The sequence below is a fragment of the Hevea brasiliensis genome, chromosome 5 (assembly GCF_030052815.1).
Source record: "Hevea brasiliensis isolate MT/VB/25A 57/8 chromosome 5, ASM3005281v1, whole genome shotgun sequence".
In the NCBI taxonomy this organism is placed as follows: Eukaryota; Viridiplantae; Streptophyta; class Magnoliopsida; order Malpighiales; family Euphorbiaceae; genus Hevea; species Hevea brasiliensis.
The window spans coordinates 2,331,039-2,353,061 of record NC_079497.1 but is presented as its reverse complement, the minus strand read 5'-3'; the positions used below and the strand labels follow the sequence as shown (position 1 = coordinate 2,353,061).

Below are 22,023 nucleotides of genomic sequence, written 5' to 3'. Positions count from 1 at the left end.
TATCGAAATGTCAACCCAAAATGCATCAGATGGGAAAGAGAAATTGTAGAGTTCGAATATTGTATATACAATTAGCTTCTTTATTCTAATCTAAAAATCAATCATTTTAAATTTTGTTGTCCACAAAAGCATTTCGTGTTTGTGTAGAAGATACTTGCCTTGTGAAAGTAGTTTTGTGTGTGAATGATATGAGGTTCTTGGCTTGGAAATTCCATTAACTTTGCTCCCACCTCTATCTATGTCGTGTCAAGTAAATGAAGGCATCTTCATATACTTTATCAAATGACTCATTTGGTGGACCAAGGGTATCTTTTCCTCGGATATGTTCTACAGTTTTGTGTTGAAAATCCTTGTTGACAAATCATGTTGGAGCAGCATAATTCTGTTTTCAGCGTTATTTTATGGAGCTTAGGCCTAAGGGACCATATCTTCCATAATTGCTGCAAATAGACAATGATTTGAGTGGGACTATAATCTAATGTGATATGGGTTTAGTCCATCATTATATGTGTTTAGTCCATCATTACTGTTATCATTAATAAGGTAAAAAAAAATAATTGTAAAACATGCTATGATATAGCCATCTCATCACATTGAAGGTGTCGATTGTCATGTGAGATTGAAACAATTGTTAGTATAATTATCCCCTGCGACAGTTAGCATCTCTCTATTATTTTTGTTAAAAGAAATGCTATTGGAGCTGTCGACAGACTCTGCAAATTTTCCCTTAAAGATTCTTCCATGTTGCAAGTTTCAAATCCTCATCTCAGTTGAGGCCTATTTTGTACTTTGATGCTCAACGGGGTTTTCAATTAAGTTTCTAACTTTTTGCTGAAGAAAGTATGTCTAATATAAACTTAATCTCAAATTCATATGATAATGAGTATTATAATTATTAGGTAGAAATTTTTAGAAAATTAAAATACAAATAAATGGTGACATTTGGTGGCGAGCCTTGATGCAGACCATGGATTGCACCTGTTCATAAAGCCACTAGCTTCCGGATGGCGTCTAACTTCCTCAAAGAATGGTACCATGTTCTTTTGTTTTTATTTTCATTTTTAAACAGTCAAGCATGTTCTAGTTTACCTATCAGGAAAGGCTAAACAGAGTCTCTTTTTTCTTCTTCACATATTATATTGACAATACTATATAATTGCTTCCAAGTAATCTAAAGTATTTGTGTCTGATGTATGCTTTACTTTCCTCCATAGCCAATGAACTTCACCTCATTCTTTCCAATGTATTTAAACGAAAATGAACTTTACCTTAAAAAAAATATGAGAAAATTACTATTTATTAGTTTTTATATATATTTTTTATTTACTTTTTATTATTTTAGCTATTAATTCAATTCTATTAAGTTCTTATAATTTAAAAAACATAATTACATATTCTCTTTATTTTCTAAACTTTGAACTAATTAGTTCCTATAATGGTAATTTTTTCCTCACTTGAAAATTTGATTGAATAGAAAAATTACTATTTAGTCTATGTATTTTTATTTCATTTACTTTTTAATCCTTCTGATCATTTATTTTAGACATTAGTATGAATTTTATTCGGTGCTTATAATTTGAAAAACATAATTAAAAATGAAAACGATAATGGTAATTTCTCTTTCTTTTGAATATAAAAAATTTATTTAAATTAAACTAATGGACTAAAGATTTTTAAAATAAAAATACAGAAATTAATTAATATATTTTTAAAATAAAAAAAATTAAGAAATTAATTTTATTAAAATATAAAAGTTAAGTGATAATTTTCTGCAGTTAAATTGTGAAATTTAGAGTGTAAATCTCCATTCAGGTCAAATTAACAAAAAAAATATATTTATTATTTATTGCACCAAATTGTTACCTCCCAAATAGCTGCACATTACCATTTAAAAATAAAATAAAATATTAAAGTGTTGAGTAAAATCAAATCTTAAGAATTTTTTAATTTATTTTTTAAAATAAAAAGACAAAATTGTTAAAAACAATAATAATAAAATATGAGAATTGAAAAATAATTTACTTTTAAAATTATTATTAAAACATTAGTTTTGTCACGACCCAACCTATGGTAGGACAAGACTAGGACACGCGACTTAAAGCCCCCGAGGCCCGTAGTAAGCCTAACTATTCCTCAAATCCATAACCAGGCCCACAATTTAGGCCCAATATGCATATAAAATAATTTAAATCAAACTGTTATAATTTCATTTCGGGCCAACTTAGCCCATAAATTTTCAGAAACTAAAATCAGGGGAGCCCAGCTCAACCCTGTTACCTCATTCATAACCATTTAAAACTCATAACATTTTTCTTTTCATTTATTAATACGCAAACTTGAATTCATACAGTCCCTGACAGGCTTAATGCTACTACTAGCACATGCGGAGCTCTAAATTACAAATTTAGAGAATAATAATACAATTAAATAATCGACGTTAAACCTGCGAGAAAGAAAACAGGTTGCTCAGAAATAAGCGCTCCTGTGGCCTGGAAAAATATTGAACAGGAGTGAGCGTTCGACTCAGAGAGTAAAATATCAATTTTAACCATAATCTCTATAACTATCTAAAGCTAATGCACCCTGTAGAGTGAAATGCAACACCAACAACATTTTCACATCATAACATCAAAAAGGTAATTTGGAGCACTCACACACCCTGTAGTATCAATCATAACATATGGGTGATCCCTATCTGACTCTCTTAAATCCAACTGGTGCCAGTGAATTACTCAAGCTCGGACTTCCACTTAATAACCAAATCGAGGGTCCCAATAATTACTCAAGCCGTGACTACCCCTCGAAGAACGGTCCCAGAATTACTCAAGCGTGACTACCGTCCTATCCATAGTCCACACCACATCACACGCACGCCAACGCACGCACACCGCTCCAAATTACCACAACAACATCCATGGCATATTAATGCTATGAATGCAACATAAATCGTGCCTAGAGTTTAACTACATAAATATATGCATATAAGTGATGCATGGGCATGCTGAACATATAATAATATCGAAATTACAATTAAAATTAATATTCTACTCACAGTACACCGTCGACTATTATGGCTGCTGGATGCAGGAAAATAGTTGATCTCGATCACCTAATAATTAAATTATAAATTTATTAGTACTAACTCAAAATAAAACTCTAAAGAGGCAATAGACAGCCTAATTCATACCGAAAATCCGGCAGAGTTTCCCCTATACCTGGGACCTACCCAACCTGCAAAAAGGCTCAAATAACACTTCTAAATTCTCAATTTCCACAATCACATCTCATCAATATCACATGGCCCCTCCTGGGCCCTCCAAATCAGACAATACTCAAAATCTTAAAAATTACATTTTAGTCCCTATAATTGACATTTTTCAAAAATCCACTCAAACAAGCTCTAAAAATTCTAAAATTTTGCCCCGCGGTCCTTAATAATATTATAAGGCTATTGCAAAATGAATTGAAAATTTCTAATCACCCATGAATATTTTATTCAAGAATTTTACTCGATTCCATAAGATTCCAACATCTAACATATTCTTAATTCGACCTAATTAAATATTTACATATTTAAACCTCCATCCTCAAGCTTCAATCAATTTTAAAAAATTTAAATATCTTAATTTCAAATAATCTTATATGCCCACATGCTAAAAATCTAACTAAAATCCATCTATATTCTTCAAAAATATTCTACAATCACTCAAAAATTTAACAAACACCATAGAATATCTCCAAATAATTTTACTTTCATCATATATTTTTCTTAGAATTTTTCTCCAATTTTTCCTGTTTAAGAAACACTGTATTTATGCTCCACAGACAGAGAAATAATAAAAATTGTCTTACCCGAAGTTTATCTGTGTCTCAAAAATTCCAAAAATTTATGAGAAAGCTTCTGGAAGTTGAACCATCTCCATAGCTCACCGGAGCCACCGCTGGCACCACCGCGCACGGTGGCCGGCAACATTTTCCGAATCTGATCATACCACCATGTTCCTCTCCTCTTCCTCAGTCCATATGTGGTCTCGGATCGTCGATCCAACGGTCGGATCGTCGTAGATCTGACGAAAAAGCTTGAAAAATCCGAAACTTCTCTCCTCCATATCTCACTCATCCGACCTCCATTTGCTTCAAAATTGGTGTCAAAAGAAAGCTCTCGGAACAAGCTTTCCAACGCCACCGGAATCGCCTCGATCGGACGTCGGACGAAGCCGGAATCGCGCCGGAAAGCCGCTGCCCACTGTGCGCGCGTTTTCTCTCTCCTCTCCCTCTCTTGCCGCCGTTTCTGGTGGTTATGGCCGTCACCGGAGGGTCGCCGGCCGGTGGGGAGCTGCTTGGGACGTCGCCGGCCGGTCACCGGAGAAAGGAAGAAGAAGAAGAGAGGGAAGGAAAGGGAGAGAAGAGAAATGGGGGGGGGGAGTTCCTCCTCCCGTTTTTCTTTTGATTTTTTTTTTTTTTTTTTTTTAATAAAAATGGCTGCTGTGACAGTGGGAAAACCCACTGTCACACGCCAATTCCCATCAATCATTTTTTTTTTTTTTTTTTTTAAGGGTTGTTACAAGTTTATAATTATTTTAACTATCAACAATTTAGAATATTTAGTTAATAATTATCCAAATATGTTACAATAATAGATAGGGAAATTTTTCTTCAAGTTAAGGCAATATATACTCCTTTCTTTCTTAAGTGAAATTAGCTCCCTTTAAGATAACTTCATACATTTATTTATTTATTATTATTTTATATTAATAATTTAAAAAATTAAAATTTTTATCCTATTTTACTTGTCATTTTTAAAAATTAAGAAAATATTAATTATTTATTTTTCTAATTTTATCATTGTCTATTATTATTCCAACACATTTATCTTTTCTTATCACCTTTCTACATTCATTGTCATCTTTTTCTATCTTAATTAAGGGTATTTTAATCAATTAATAATATTTTTTAATAGAAAAATGGAATTATCCAATTATTTTTTTTAATTATTGTGAAATAAATATTTTAATAATTAAAATGAAATTGGTTGGTATGCTGACATTCTTAATGAGAATATATAATAAAAGTTTTCAATTTGATAATGAGGATTATGAAAGAAAATGAATTATTTTTCATTATATAATATAAATTATGAATAAATATTTGTTTTAACTAGTATTCTTAGCTAGGCCACTTGTTTAAAATTTTATTCACCATCATAAAATTTATTACAATTAAAAGTAAATTATAATTAAATGGGAATGATATCAGAATATTTAATTGGAATAATGACAATAATTTTAATTATATATTTATTAAAAATTTTATATAAAAAAGGAGAAAACTCAAAAATTACAAATTCATCTAATATATCAAAATAAATATATTAACATGGTGCTTTAATAAGCTAATTTAAATAAATATCACAAATATCTCATATAAATAAACATCATAAACATAATAAAATATTTAATGAATAATATATATTTTTTTCATTTATATAGCATAATTAATATAAAAAATTAATTATTTATTAAGAAAATGTAATATTAATAAATATATCATTGAGACTGATCATTTACCATGGAAATAAAAACTGAAAATAGGGAATGTAATACACGTTCTCTCCGCGGGTTTTGAAAGGACATGTAGAATTTTTTTTTTATTTTAATTATGATAAATTAATTTTTATTTTTGCATTATATTATAATTAATATTTAAATTATTTTTAAGTCAATTTTATTATACACTTTTGTTATTATTTATTTTTAATATTTTTATTATTAATTAACAAATAAATTAAAAATAATCAATCAAGAATTAAAGTGTTAATAATACATGATAATAATAGAATTTAAAGGTAAAAATATTTATAATCGTAAAATTCATAAATGAAATATAATTTATTTTGACTAATTTTTAGATATTTTTATTATTTATTAAAAATAATATTGAAAAAATAATAAAATATAAAATGTTTCACATAATTAAAAAAATATATTTATTTTTTAAAATATTAAAATTTAAGTATTAGCTACGAGATAAAAAATAGAAACGGAATAGGCATATATTTTAATAAAATTAATTATTTAATTTTTAAAAAAATATATTATTTAATTTTTTTTAATTTTTTAGTCTATTGTTATTTTAAAGTAATTTTTTATTAATTAAGTTAACTAAAGAATGTAGAATAATTATATTATTAAAATTATAAAAATTAAATAATTTATAAATTTAAAATTATAAGATTAAATAATTACGTGTAATATTAATTAGATATTTTATAAATTAAAAATAAGAGATTAAATAATATATTTTTTAATAGTGTGATTAAATAATTAATTGTATTAAAATATAAAATAAATACTAAATTTTTTTTTGAAAAATAATTTATTCTTTAAATGATTGCTTTCTCCACTAACGTACAATCTCCATCAAGCAAATGTAGGTGTCAACTACACACGGTCACCATCGAATAACACAGACATATCCCTGAGAATGTGTTGAATGTTGATCACACAAACCACAGTATCTATCGAGTTCCTAGATTTTTTCTCATAATTTACATTAATTTTATTTTAAAATAATATTCTATTACTATGCAGTTTAAATATTAATGGTTTGACACATATATGATACACAAGGGAGGAGGAGCAGGAGAACAAGGAAGAAGAAGAGATGAGTGGTGGAGGAAGTGAAGAGAAAAAATCTTTAGAGTTCACACCCACATGGGTTGTTGCTGCTGTGTGCACTGTGATTGTTGCCATTTCTCTAGCTGTTGAAAGATTTCTCCATTATGGTGGCAAATATCTTAAGAGGAAGAACCAGAAACCCCTATATGAAGCCGTCCAAAAAGTTAAAGAAGGTTTCTTTTCTTCTACCCGTCTCTCTCCAGTCTTGTTTTGCATTTTAATGAAAATGTTCTGAAACTATTTTTACTTGCCCATTTAGATTCTTACTTGTGTGTTTTGATTGGCAGAGTTGATGCTTCTGGGTTTCATATCATTGCTATTGACAGTATCTCAGGGAACAATCTCTAAAATCTGTGTACCTGAGCATGTGATTACTAACATGCTTCCTTGTAATCTCGCCGAAAAGAGTAAAGGAGAAAAATCTAATACTACAGCTACAACCGAACATTTTCAGAGGTTCTTCTCTACTAGCATATCTAGCACTGCCAGGCGCCTACTGGCTGAATCAACTGAATCCCAGATAGGTTACTGTGCGAGGAAGGTAATATATTACCATCTGATGCTGTTGTTATTGTTATTCTCTGTCCTGTGCGTATATTTGTGATTAAAATAGCAAGAGTTTAATGATAGCTTCTGCAGTTGTTGGAAGGAATTGCCTACACCCAAGTTAATAATATTATTAATTATTTTGACATTAAAAATAAAAATAAAAAAGAAGAGAGGAAATCAAAGATCCATTTAGTCATACATTTGTGAATTATGCTGTTTAATTTTAAGAGCCTAATTTCCTAATTTTATCAACCATTCAATTGAATAATTTTGCTTCATTTTGGTTGTCATAATTGCCATAATATTTTTTTTATTTGATTATTACCATTTGTGGTTGATAGGATTAAGGCAAGGGGACTTTCGTGACATCTTATACATTTGTTGGATTGGAGTTTATAACGAGGTCAATAAAAATAAATGATATGTTGTGAAAACAAGTCATTCATTTATTCATTATCATTGCATTATTGAGCTACCTCGTTGGATTCCTAATAAGTCTAATCTGTTCTTGTTGAAAACATTTTTAGTAATCTGGTTTAATGTGGGTTGCATTTAATCCATATGAGCTCTGTTGCGACTTGTTATATAACTTGGCATAATGCTGATGAGAAAATTTCCTCCCTTCTTCCATTTCTAAAAAATAAAAAGGTGAAGAATATGAGAAGGAAAAAAAAGGAACTCAAAACATGATCAGCTGTTTTTTTCAGATTGTGCTGCAAGATAATAGAGAGATATAGTATTATTCTTGGAACCTTCATCTACAAGCTCAAACTTTTAGTTTAAGTGGTTCCTTGACATAGTATCAGAGCCTCTCAGACCAAAAGGTCCAGAGTTCAAATCCTGGTCACCCCATTTATTAGTTAAATATTTTGGCACAAGGTAAAATGAGCCTGTGCTTGTTCATGCATCAAGCCTAGTGGGCTTTCAAAGTGGGGTGTAATAGAGAGATATAATACTATTGTTGGATCCTCATTAACAAGCTTATACTTTTAGGTTGAGTGGTTCCTTGACACAAGATAGGTTAATGATTGTTTGATCTTCTGAGTTTCTGTAGCTGCACAACTAAATTTGAATGATGCACTTTTATAATTTTTCTGTTTTTGCCCCTATCTCTTCAGGATAAGGTGCCATTGTTATCTGTAGAAGCTCTACATCATCTACATATCTTTATCTTCGTCCTAGCCATTGTTCATGTTGCTTACAGTGTACTCACTGTTCTTTTCGGAGGGGCAAGGGTGAGCATCTGATACAATTCTCTATGTTAGCTTCAATTTCTGAAGTTTGTGGGGCTATCTTTTCTTTCTTTTCTTTTCTTTTCCTTTTTTCCCCAAAATGATTCATTCTGTGTTGATTTAGATTCGTCAATGGCAACACTGGGAGAATTCAATTGCAAAATATGATACAGGTGAAGGTAAGAATTTTTAGAATTAATTACATACCTTTTGCATTTGATATACTTTATATTTAGCAGATGCTTGTATTGGTTGATGTCTAGTTATACCTTCAAAATATTGTTATTAGAACTCCCAATCTTCAACGAAAGCTATTGATTCAAGTTGTTCGAATAAAGCCTTATTTTGGATTTAAGCTATTGATTCAAGTTGTTCGAATAAAGCCTTATTTTGGATTTAACTTTGCGTGTAACTGGATGATTGACTGAACAAAGAAAAGTGCAAAATGAGATGTTTTCTTTTTCTTAATTCCTTGGAAAGGCGTTTGTGGAGGATTATTTTTATGCTGATTGTGCCCATTCTACTGACTGTGGTCGTGCAGTTTTGAGAAAGAAGGTCACCCACGTCCGTCAAAACACATTTATCCGAGAGCATTTTCAGGGCATTGGCAAAGATTCAGCTCTGCTGGGGTGGGTGGTAAGCTATTTTCTTCTGTATCTGCCCTATTTTTAAAGAAAGTTAGATTATTTTTTAAATGCACTTTTTTCTTTATGCTATGCGTGAGAATCTTACCATCTTTCTTTGTTCTACACCCTTCCTTATTTGAGAGACATGAATATTTACTTGGTTCAGAAACCACCTTGGTGTGGTCATGGAGTTTTGGGTGGAATGAATCAAGGAAGATGTTTAATCTCATTAAGCCTTTTAGACATGGCCTAGTCTTAGGTCTATGGGGCCTGCCTCAGCCATCAAAATGACTTCATCTGTCCAACAGAGTCCTTTTCTGGGCCTTTATCTTTCTAGTTACAGTTCTCTCAGCTCCAACAACCTTCTCATTGCCTTTGTGGTACCCACAAGTGTTTTGGAAACATGGGTTTTTTAGCAATAAAACTTATTTTTGAGCTATCAGTGATAAGCTTGAATTTTTAGTTTGATTGTAGAGTTTAGCTTATTATGACCCTATTTGGGTTTGAGGTTGAGAGGCCAAAAAAAGGCTTTTTGGAAAAGCAATGTTTTATATGCTATTAAAAAAAGCTGTTTAGTTATTTTGGAGTTCTTATGATTAAAAACATATCAAATTTAACTTTAAATTAATTTTTAATGCCCTCTAACAGCAATGCTATACAGACCCCTATAAGTGATGGAAAATGAAAGTGTAAGGGTTCATCGAAATGATTCTAATAGTTTTATTTCTTTCTTTCTCATATGTATTTTTAAATTCTTGTTTGTTTCCGCAGCATTCCTTTTTCAAGCAATTCTATGCATCTGTAACAAAGTCAGACTACATAACCCTGCGACTAGGTTTCATCATGGTAAATTTGAAGTTTACTCTCATAGACATTTAACTTTTTTATTACCATGTTACATATGAATGAGTGTTTGTCTTTCCATTGTTGCTCGTGGTGTAGACACATTGCAGAGGAAATCCTAATTTTAATTTTCACAGATACGTGTTACGTGCCCTTGAAGATGACTTTAAGATAGTTGTTGGTATAAGGCAAGTGCTAATACCCTTGTGTTGTTTTAACTTAAGAGCTCTTACAGCCTGTGATGTATATTCCTTTGACTGGTTACCTTGAAATTGTTGTTGACTTACTCATTGATCTCCTTGATTCACCTAATTTTCGTTGGTTGCAGTTGGTATCTTTGGATATTTGTGATCATCTTCTTATTGCTGAATGTTAATGGTAGGTATGTCTCTCCATTGATTAGTTCTTTGACTTCATAATTTAGTGCAGACTGCCAAGTGTTGTTGGCATTTCCCTTGCTTTAACATTCACTTCTGTATTTTTATCAAAAAAAAAAAAAAATCCAATTCGATAGCTGATATTATGTCGAACTTTTGCACCTTAATCAATCTTGGGCTTGATCCAATAACATTGTACGTAAGAGTTAATTTGGGATTCTGGTAATATTGAAAAATATGCGAGTTCAACCTAGAGGTTTAAATAAGTCAAAGTAAAAGTATTACAATGCTTGATTTGAGTGGCTTGCAAACTTCAGTATATTTTATAATATTTAAATAATAATTTATGAATCAAGCTTGAACTCAAGCTCAATCAAGTTATTTGAGCTTCATATCGAGATTAGAAAACAAAGTTGCCTAAATTATAATTGTGATTGAGGTTTAGCTTGAGCATTTTGAGTATCCCATTGCGTTCAGTTCAAGCATGAATTATAAATTTGATTGAGCTTGAGTTGGAATAGTACATTGTATAGATTATTGACTAATCTCAGCCCGATTACACCCTCAGTCCAATCTCCAGACATATATCCAGATATTGAGTTTTGCCGGCGACAGAAAGTAGCAGGAATTCTCATGACTCCATAGTGATTTCTTAGGTTTTTGTATAAATTCTAAATGTTATGCTCACTTTTGGCGTATGATTTTTGCATTATCTAGCTGCATTTCATGGTATATATTGCTGCTATATTTCACTTCTAATAATATAGTCATCTCCTTTTTTGCAGGTTGGCATACATATTTCTGGATAGCATTCATTCCTTTCCTTGTCAGTAGACTTCTATCACACTTAAATGTGCTTTGCTTTCAAATCTTTTGTTCCATTTGTGCCAAGTTTTACTTCCATTTTGGTTTTCCAGCTTCTACTGGCCGTGGGCACCAAGTTGGAGCATGTAATCACCCAGTTGGCTCATGATGTTGCTGAGAAACATGTAGCCATAGAAGGGGACTTAGTAGTTAAACCATCAGATGAGCACTTTTGGTTCAACCGACCTTACATTATCCTGTTCTTGATTCATTTCATCCTCTTCCAAAATGCTTTTGAGATTGCATTTTTCTTCTGGATTTGGGTAAGCTGATTGTCTGTGGTGTGCTTTTTAGATGGACTTTGTAAAATGCACTTAAATCACGCTGGCTTTACACCTCTGTAGGTTCAATATGGCTTTGACTCCTGCATAATGGGACAGGTCATATATATTGTCCCCAGGCTAATTATTGGGTAAACACCTTGTTACATTTTCTTTTCAGAGTCCTATTAGATTGTGGTTGAGAACTACTTTCTGGTATTCAGAGAATTTTAATGAATGTATGATGATGATGATGATGATGCTACTTTATTTTCTTTTCCTCTTCATTTAGGGTGATCATTCAGATACTCTGCAGTTACAGCACCCTTCCACTTTATGCCATTGTCACACAGGTTGGTAGAGCTGCTTTTAGATATTAACTGCGTATTCTATCGTGGAACAGTCAATCATGACACCTTTTTTTGGGAAATGGAATGCAGATGGGAAGTTATTACAAGAAAGCAATATTCGATGAGCATATCCAAGCTAGCGTTCTTGGTTGGGCTGAGAAAGCAAAGAGAAAGGCAGGCCTAAAAGCAGCAGCAGCAAAAGATGGATCTAACCAATCAAGTTCTCATCAGAGTTCTTCAGGAATTCAGCTTGGAAGAGTTGGGCGCAATGGGTCCACTCAGGAGATCCAACCTTCAGCTGGTTCTGGTGGGCAGACATAACTAGTTCTGTTACAGCAGCGGTAGTAATATGCAAGTCTTCATAGAATTTTCCAACAGGTAGTGACCTGTTTACAAGCGTTACATTTAGATGAGTGTATTATGGAACATAGCATATCAAGGTCTTTGTTCCAGGTGCAGATTGAATCTACTTTACCAGCTCAGTAAATATCAATGCTTCCCTTCCTGTCTTGTGAATAGGGTTGGGAATTCAACTTGTAATCATAGCTTGCTTGCTTGCAATTATTTATTGTGCGGTATTGCTATTATAAACTCGGTCTTATATAAAAATGAATTTAATAACTTTTAAATTAAATATTTAAATTTAGATTTGTATACTCATTATATTCACTATAATTAATTTTGTATAAATCTTGATATATATTTAATTTTAACATTAAACTCTTTATCAAATAAAATTAAACTTATATTAGATACATTCCTTATTTAATATGATCAAGCCAAATTGTAGGGTTGGCTGAGCAAAGTATATAAAATTAAGCTTATATTAGATATACATAAAGTCAAAATCTAGGGTCAAGACAATTGGTGTTCAAATCAAGGGATTTTGTTAAGTAACATATATATATATGTATATATTTTTAAATTTTCGTTTTATTTTTTTTATTTTAATTTATTATTATATAATGTAAATTTTTTATTAAAAATGAATTATAAATTAAAAATATAAATTTTAAACATGATCTTTTTTAATTAAAATTATACTATTTTATTATGTAAAAATAATTATTTTATAATAAAAAATAATAATATATTATTATCGGAACGGCTTAAGAAAATTTGGAGGGGGAGGCATTCTCGACATTTTCATGGTGGATTGAAAAAAATATTCCAAAATATTCTAATTTATTTTATAAATTTAAATTTTTTATGTTACGTAAATTGTGGAAAATATAATTTTTTATTTTTTTATTTTTTTTATTTCGTTAAATTACTTTTTAAACCTACTCTCCAAAATAAATTTATTTATTAATAGAAGTCAATTCATTCAAAACAAAAAATTCAATGAATATTATGAATTATTGCTTAATTTTATTTTTATAATTTAGAATAATTCATAATTCATTCATTTTATTTTTTTAAAACATTAATCAATAAAAATAAATTAAAATATTTATTAAATAATAATAATAATAATAATAATAATAATAAAATTAACTAAAGGAAAAACCCCATAAACCCTATTAGGCTCTTACGAGCTGCTGCAGCTTCATCTTCTTCTTCTCTATTTTTACTGCTAAGAACTGAAGAGTAGAATTACACTACTTCCTATCTCTATACATGGAGTTGGAGTCGACTTGTAATCTTGTATAATTCGATTCCTCAGCATCGCCCTCCACCACTAAAATCGAATTCAAGATGACCCTCCACTCCATTGTAATCCAGAAACTACTCAGCACTAATGCTCATTTGGGCCGCCGCGTGGTCGCCGATCACTTCAAGATCTATACGTACGGAATCCGGAACGAGAAGGCCATAATCGATTCCGATAAAACCCTAATCTGTCTTCGGAATGCTGCCAACTTCATTGCCCATATGGCTCGTGACAAGAAAGCCCGTTTTCTATTCGTCAATACCAATCCTCTCTTCGATGAGATCGTAGAACAAATGACCAAGAAGATTGGGCTGTATAGCCCTAGAGATAGCATTATGTGGAGAATGGGCGGTTTTTTAACTAATAGTTTTAGCCCTAAAAAATTTAGGTCGAGAAATAAAAAGGTTAGCTTTTTCCTAGAATCAAGGATGGCAAGCTTTTTTTTTCATTTATTAAATGGGTTTTTCATTTCTTATGGTAAAGGTTTGTTTTGGACCAATACAACCGCCAGACTGTGTAGTGGTGTTGGATTCAGAGAGGAAGAGTTCAGTGATTTTGGAGGCTGATAGGCTTCAGGTTCCAATTGTGGCTCTGGTAGATTCCAATATGCCATGGGAGTACTATAAGAAGATTGCGTATCCTATTCCTGCCAATGATTCAGTTCAATTTGTGTACTTGTTTTGCAATCTGATTACCAAGACTATCTTGCTCGAGCAGAAGAAGTTGAAAGCATTGAAGGGAGATGCTGCTAAAGAAGAGCCAGTTGTTTCTAAGAAAGAATCCAGGTAATCCAGTGTGTGAAAATTATGTTTATTTCAAGAGAAGCATTTACTAGTTACTGTTTCTGAAACTGGCTGGAAAAATCTATAATCTTTAATTTTTCATTTACTTTTATTCTTGGAGATGAATTATGGACAAGGAATCATCTACATTGTTTTTGTCAAGTTTGGACTCTGATAACAGATAAAACCTTGCTACTACTGCTGCTTCTTGAACTTGATTATCCTAATGATAATGTAGGAAAACAGTGACATATACATATAACAAGTTTGTTACTTGTACAAAATTCCATATGTTCTGCTTATTGTTGGGTTGTTTCCGAAGCATAGTTACTTTTACAATTTTTTTTTATTTGATGCAATTTATGGCTCATGTGGATGAACAATCTCAATGTTTTCTTACATTTTTTTAATGTAATAATAAATTCTGAATTGAAGGAGAACACAAAACAGATTGAGCAAAGTGAGAGCGAGAGCAAAGTCAGCCCTTCAATTGATGAACTGCTAGTTGTTCCTTATCAGAATTTGGCTCCTCCTCCTTATGGTAATGAATTCAACTTGATGTGTAATTCATCTACTTTAGAAAAATGAACTAATTTGAGCTTGTATTGCCCCTTTCCGTTTGCATTTCCTATTCACTTGTTAAAATAAATGCCTGGGTTTGAATGTAGATATTGTGGAAATTAAACAGCTTTTGGAAAAGCTTGTGATCGTGAAGTTCAATGGCACTTTGGGGAACCCAGTGGGGTTTAGTGGCCCCAAGTAAGAATTCATTTTGACCCTGTATATTTGCCTATAGTATATGTAATTGAAATAGTTGAGGACTCTATATTTCAATTTTCAGTCCAAGTGACACTTAGCTCAGTAATTCTTTCATTGTGCGTGCAACTGATGAGGTCAATAACTGTCCCTCTATTAAAATCATTGGATGTTTTAATACTTTTATGAGCATTAACTTTAAATATACATTTGTTTGTATATATGTATGAATGTAATATGTGTTGTGTTCATTACTTTATAAACAAAAAAGAAAAACAAAGGGAAAAAGAGAAAGAAATGATTTCCCTTTACCTGATCTGAAGTCATTAAGTCAATATGTATTGTGGACACACATGCTTTGGTGGATGTGAACGTCTTTAGTTATGTAGTTAGATAGTTGTATGCCTTGAGGGTTTCAAAACTGTAAGCTATGGCGCTAAGCATTATGGAATTATGAATCTCCTGCATTGAGCATCTTTCAACTAGGACAAAGCTATTCTATCTCCTGATCTTTTCAATTTTTTTTTTCCTTTTGTCACTGCAAGTAGGAGTTTTTTTCACCTAAAAATTTCATTTTGATGGTCTAAACTCTCAAGTGTCTTCCTCAGCCTAATTCAAAGAACATTGGTTAATATATATATATATATATATATATATAAATTACAATGGCTTTTACTCAGCCTAATTAAAAGAATATTTTCTGCTATAATTTTTAAATTTTTGTAGCATCTCGTAGCTCTTATATAGTGATGCTTGATCTGCTAGCTTTGCAGTTATCAATAGTTATTTAGTTGTATAGTTCAATTTTTTGATGGTATAATCTGTGTAAGCTTACAGTTAGTCTCTTCTGAGTTTAGTTTAACTTTATTTCACTTATTTTTCAAATTTATGCAAAGTTGTACTCTTTTTTAATTTTATTTTATTTTATTTTATGCAGGTCTGCAATTGAAGTTTGTAATGGTTTGACTTCTCTTGACTTAATTGTTAATCAAGTTGAGGTTAGTTTTTGTTCTTTATGTTGTGTATGGTTTTTATTGTCTTGAGTTTTATTTCACCTATTCTTTTATTGTAATTGTCTGCAGTCTCTCAATTCCAAGTATGGGTGCCACATACCTTTGGTGCTTATGAATTCAACCAGAACACATGATGATACCTTGAAGGTGATCTGTGTTTGCCATTTTTTCTTTGTTGACTTCATAAAAAAAATCCACTAATTGCAGCTTTTCTGATGTAGGTTTTGGGGAAATATGCCAGGTTAAGTGTTGATATTCATCCTTTTAGCCTGGTGAGCAACCTTTCTCTCTTTTGTTTATTCTATTTTTTTTAACTAAGAATTAGTTTATAGGTCAATTAGCTTCAATTGAGCATGGCTGAGTTGATCAATTAAGTCTTGAATTAATAACTCACTCTCCCTTGCATGATCTAATATATGCTCGGTTATTGTCTTCAATAGGAATCTCTTGATGATCAGAACAGCGAGGATAAATCGTATGGCATTCTCCCTCCCTCCCTCCCTTCCTTTCTCTCTCTCTCTCTCTCTCTCTCTCTCTCTCTCTCCATATTTCCATATACTCTTCTTATGCTATATAAATGTATATGGTATGTTATTAATTTATCATCTAGCATTAGGAAACTGATCCATGTTTTTATGTCCACCAAATTAGGATATTCTTGCTACATAATTTTGGGGTTTTAATATACTTCCTCCTCTTTTTGCCTCTCTTTCTTGTGCTGTTTTTGTTTGTTTTCCCAATTTATGTTACTTTTACCAAAAACTCTATATACCAACTTAGTAAGAGAGGGAATACTTTTTCGGTGACATGGTAATAGATCTTTATGCCCTTTATTCATTTATTATGTTTTAAGTCTCCACTGGCAATTGGTGAAAACTTTCTAAGTGAATGCATTGACATATTTCATCTGAAGGTCTACTTCTGAGGATGCTTCAGCGTTCCTTTCCTTGATGAAGAGTGGAACTCTTGATGTATTATTGTCACAGGTGCACAGTTTTTATTTGATTTTGAACACTTTATTTTTTGTATTAAATCCTATTGAAGACATTAATATTCATCTGAGAAAGGCAATAATAGTACATGGCTACATGCCATTTCAATGAGCCTCTTTTTTTTTTTTTTTCTTTCTTTCTTTTTTTTTTTTTTTAATATGAAACCTCTGTTCATCAACTTGTTTTCCAGGGAAAGGAGTATGTGCATGTGATTAGCTCAGATAACTCTGCTGCTGCCATTGATCCTAGTATCCTGGTTACAGATTTGATAGTTTTTTTTTTTTTTTTTTTGTCTGTCTTTGAATACTGTGCATATTTGTAACATTTGTCTATTCCTAAGGGGATGATTATTTTGACAATTGTTCTCCTTATGTGTTTCTATAGATATCCTGAACCATTTGATCCAAAACAAGATCGAATATTGTATGGAGGTACAGTGATGAATTTCTATTTATTTAGCTGCTTTCACTCAGCAAACATGTTTACTTCTTAAATCTTTCAGGTGACTCCAACTGCATCAACTTATATGAGGAATAGTTTGGCTAATCAGCGTCAAGGAAGGTTTCAGGTTTAGTGTCACCTTAACTTACTAGTTCTTTATCTATGTAGTGTGCTTTTTCTTGACACCTTCTGAGTTTTGGGACATTAGGATGACCAAATATGATTATGGTAAAAAAGGCCAGTGAACTTGAATAATCAATCCTTTAATGCTTAGAAACATAATGGTCCATTGTATTTGAAGTTCTTTAATTTTCAGCACATTGTAGTTGGTAATAAAAGTTGCAGAACATGGTATGAGTTTCATTTATTTTTGTGGAAGTCAGTGGATTATGAAAGCTGGACCTTATACTAACGCACCATGCCAAATTAACATGACCTTTATGTTTGGTTTGTGCATGAAGTGGTGTTAATGTTTTTGGTTCACAATTATCATATGCATATAACATTTTTTATTATTAATGCAAATCTCACTGTACTTGCCCTGAAAAATCAACAGTTAAATTTTGGAGGACACATTTATAGCATACAATTTTTGCTGATATACAAAATTTTTTCTAAACTAAGCAAGTCTTGCGGTAAAGAGGTGCATGAGCCTTTTTTTTTTAAGTAGCTTTCAGTGGCTCTAAAGAGCTAAACTGAGGAAGAAAATGATTGATGTCGTATAGCCCACCTAATTTGGGCATAAAGATTAATTGATTTCATTTATAATGCAATATTTATTGAAAAGTGATAACAGTCTGACCATAAAATAGTATAATGACCTTTCTAATCAAATTATGATGACCTCTTTGTTTAGTTTGTGCATCAATGTTAGTTTTGTTTGTATTTGGCAATTGCCGTGTGTAACATTTCCCTGTCAATGTAATGCAGCTTCGGGAAATTACGCAGAATCCTTCTAAGCATGTGAGTTAAAATTTACTTTTACATTTTCCATTAGATATTTAGGTCTCTTTCTCTCTCTTAGCTGTGGGTTCAGTGGATGCATTCTGTACTTTTAATTTCATTTTTGAAGATGACCCTGGGGTTCTAAAGTTTACATGATTGGCATTGTTACATTAAGCAATTTTTGTCGGTCTTCATGGACTCATTCTTGATTTTCCTTTCTGTTCTTTTATGATTAACAAAATCAAGTTGATGGAGGAATTCAAATTTATTGATACAAGAAGCTTGTGAGTAGCCTATCCAATTTGATATTTTTCTCTCTGTAAGCTGGCAAGCATGCTTAACCCTGGACTTAAAACTATTTTGTATAGATGGGTGAATTTGAAAACCATTAAAAGGCTTGTTGATACTGATGCGCTGAAGGTGGAGAATCTTTCAATTGCAAAGGTGTGCCATCACTTTTGCATTATTTGATGATGGTTTATGCTTATTGAATAAAACCAAGGAATAAGTGAAATTGCTGTTGCTTCCAGGGAGTATATGCTAATAAAATTATTTTTCAAACATCTTTTGCTCTGTATTATTATTTTTGGTTGATTTCTGATGTTAAATCTTTTTTATTTTATTTTATTTTATTTTATTTTTTTTATGGTTGAGCCAGTTATTTGATCAAGCTATTGGCATAATTGTCCCTCAATCTCGGTTTGTACCACTAAATGCAACATCGGACATGCTTCTTCTCCAGGTATTGAAAACTTTCTTCTTGTCTAGATCATGAAGATAGAGCCAGAAAATGCTTGATTCTTGGTTTGAGGCTTTTAATATTTGTATTTCTGTGCCTCTGCAGTCTGATCTGTATTCATCTTCTGAAGGCATCTTAGTTCGGAATGCAGCTAGAGATAACCCTGTAAATCCATCTATTGAATTAGGACCTGAATTTGAAAAGGTGACGATTGAAATGGTTGACTTAATTTTTTAAATGCATGATACTGTCTCTTCATGTTATTTTCCTATTTCTCAGGTTAGTGACTTCCTAAGTCGCTTCAAATCCATCCCTAGTATAGCTGGGCTAGAAAGCTTGAAGGTGATTGGTGATGTGTGGTTTGGAGCTGATGTGACTCTTAAGGTATTTTTAGTCTGCTGTGCCTTATCATATTTATTGCTTTTTCCCCATATTGTCTTGTATGTAGAGTGGATAGTGGTATGGTGCCGCTTGATGTTTCCAAATACTCACTTAGGAGTTCTTTGAAGTAATCTAGTTTCTTGAATCTTGATTGTCTCGACATTGCCAATGAGGGAACTTCACAAGTTCCTGAGAATGCTAATCTTCTGGGTCTTTTGGGTCCTGATTTCTGAGGACTCATGCTGTGCTTTCTTTCTCTGTATGTGTGTGTATACACATATATCATTGCGGTTTGTTGTATTTATGAATATTTACATCAATAGTTCTTTTGGGAAGCAACATATTTACTACAAATCATACCTATGATGATATACCTATGGTGATTTCTGTTGGTGACTTTATCTATCAACTTAATGATGTTCATTTTTGGCTGAATGTCTATGGTGGCTCATTATTGAAGGGGAGAGTAAGAATTGTTGCAAAGCCTGGGCAGAAATTGGAAATTCCTGATGGAGTGGTGCTGGAGAACAAGGTGAGTCACAAAAATTTATGAATGCAATTCTGTTTATCAAAAGAAGCAGGAAGAGAAAACTTATTTTCTTTTTTGGTTTTGCAGGAGATCAGTGATCCTGCTGACATTTGAGGATCCCTCAAAGCCCCATTTGTTGTTTATTTATAGAGAATAGAAAGAGCTAAAATTTTGTAATAATAGGTGATTGTTTTGTTTATAAGCTCCTCTATCTCAGCATTTAAATAATGTGATCTGACCTTTCTTATTTTTAACAGACGAAAAGATAATAATGACAGTGGAATAGAGTCACAACTCAACTGAAAGTGCTCTAGGCCTTATCTCTGCATAGGTCATAAAAGCCATACAATATGAACATTTCAAGAAATTTAGTTCACAAGCCATGTATGTATATATATATATATATATATATATATATATATATATATATATATATGCGCGTGTGTGTGCGCGTGCGTGTGTGTTAAGCCAAGATAAAAGCTAATATAAATTTATATGGTATGTAAATAATTTATTTCTAGCATTAGGAAAATGATTTGTGTTTTTATATCCACCAATAAGGATATTCTTGTTGCATAATTTTTGGGGTTTCAATAGTTTTCTTTCTCTTTTTGGTTCTGTTCGGCAATAAGGTAACATTTAGTGTTTTCATCCTATACTATTTTTACTAAGGGTAAAAAGATAATACCTCTATTTGTATATTTAACATAAAATTTAATGGCTATTTTTATTGAATATTTCTATTTTAAAACACTATATAAAGTATATGCAGATAACCATTAATAATTAATATCTAACAATTAATGACTGATAAAATAGCTGACAACTGCAAGAATAATTAATTAATATTATCGGATAAACTCTCTCTCTTTGTTTTTCCAATGAAACATAATGGTCCATTGTATTTGAAGGTCCTTAAAGCAATGGATTGTGAATATTGGACCTGATACCAGCGCACCATACTAAAATAACATGACCTTTTATGTTTGGTTTGTGCTTGGAGTGATGTTAATGAAAGCTATGGGTTCAAGTTGTTCGAACAAAGCATTATTATTTTGGATTTAACTATGTGCGGATGATTGACTTTACTAAGAATACTGAACAACTGTAGACATGCAGTTTTGAAATAGGTCCCCCATGTCCATCAATACACAATTGGTAAAGATTCAGCTCTGCTGGGGTGGTATTTATCTGCTAAATAAGCATAACTTCATTTATAATATCTAAGAATATAAAAGAAAAAAATTAAAGCAACGTCCAAGAATAATCAAGAAACGTCTACGCTTCTTATTCCAGCTCAGGATTTTTTCAATATATGCATTATCCATGATCTTCAGCTCAGTTGATTAATTGAGAGTTTTCTCGAAAATATTGTTGATGAGAGCTCCTGCATGTATTGGCTCATCTCATCCCCAATGATACTTCATACTTGCTGAAATCAATCTAGAAATTGCAATTCCTATAATTTGTACTCCTGATGGAAATAACAAGAGATTTAATATAATCATCAAAACTCTCTTGTTATTCTATCAGAATTACGGACCATGGCAATTCCGCAAGGAAAGAACCAAGACTGATCTCAGCAAGAACCATAAATGCAGTGTCATTTAGGCATGAGGTGAACTGATAAATATGCAGATGCTCTCTTAACAACAGATTGCAAGAAAACTCTCAATTAATAACTGGGCAGAAGATCAATGGGCAATGCACTCTTGACCAAAATATTAAAAATATTCTGAAAATGGAATAAGATATATAAATGTTTCTTCACCGTTCTTGGATAGTTGAATTGTCATTGCAGGAAGGTAGAGATTGGATCTGAAGGAAGAAGGCAGAGAGAAAGAAATAAGATGAGAATTTATGGCAACTCATGAGACGAAGAATGGGTCTCGAATACCTTCAAATATAACCACTACTCACTTGTTTGCTATGATTCCTTGGCTCAACTACCAGTAAGTAATCAAAAGATGAATTGGGAATGGAAAATGGTTGGACAATGCTAGAAGTAGTAGA

At 31.8% G+C, this 22,023-nt stretch overlaps 2 protein-coding genes across 2 annotated transcripts; both read left to right on the top strand.

The window, feature by feature from the left end:
• The first annotated feature begins 6,470 nt into the window (after window positions 1–6,470).
• Window positions 6,471–12,369, top strand: LOC110658154 (MLO-like protein 1). The gene is made up of 13 exons (XM_058146576.1): window positions 6,471–6,850; window positions 6,965–7,218; window positions 8,345–8,461; window positions 8,583–8,637; window positions 9,000–9,094; window positions 9,856–9,930; window positions 10,027–10,115; window positions 10,256–10,305; window positions 11,090–11,130; window positions 11,222–11,431; window positions 11,513–11,580; window positions 11,721–11,781; window positions 11,869–12,369. Exons 1-13 carry the CDS (start codon window positions 6,664–6,666, stop codon window positions 12,097–12,099), a joined length of 1,533 nt encoding a protein of 510 aa, XP_058002559.1. The 5' UTR covers window positions 6,471–6,663; the 3' UTR covers window positions 12,100–12,369.
• Window positions 12,370–13,287: 918 nt separating this feature from the next.
• Window positions 13,288–20,309, top strand: LOC110658155 (UTP--glucose-1-phosphate uridylyltransferase). The gene is given in 20 exon segments (XM_058146575.1): window positions 13,288–13,836; window positions 13,916–14,227; window positions 14,650–14,755; window positions 14,883–14,973; window positions 15,908–15,968; window positions 16,053–16,130; window positions 16,205–16,255; window positions 16,424–16,458; window positions 16,897–16,969; window positions 17,166–17,223; window positions 17,360–17,406; window positions 17,478–17,543; window positions 18,347–18,379; window positions 18,608–18,645; window positions 18,730–18,805; window positions 19,020–19,103; window positions 19,206–19,304; window positions 19,380–19,484; window positions 19,942–20,013; window positions 20,098–20,309. Coding segments are annotated over 20 exon segments (1,872 nt in total). The 5' UTR covers window positions 13,288–13,476; the 3' UTR covers window positions 20,125–20,309.
• The last annotated feature ends 1,714 nt before the right edge of the window (window positions 20,310–22,023 follow it).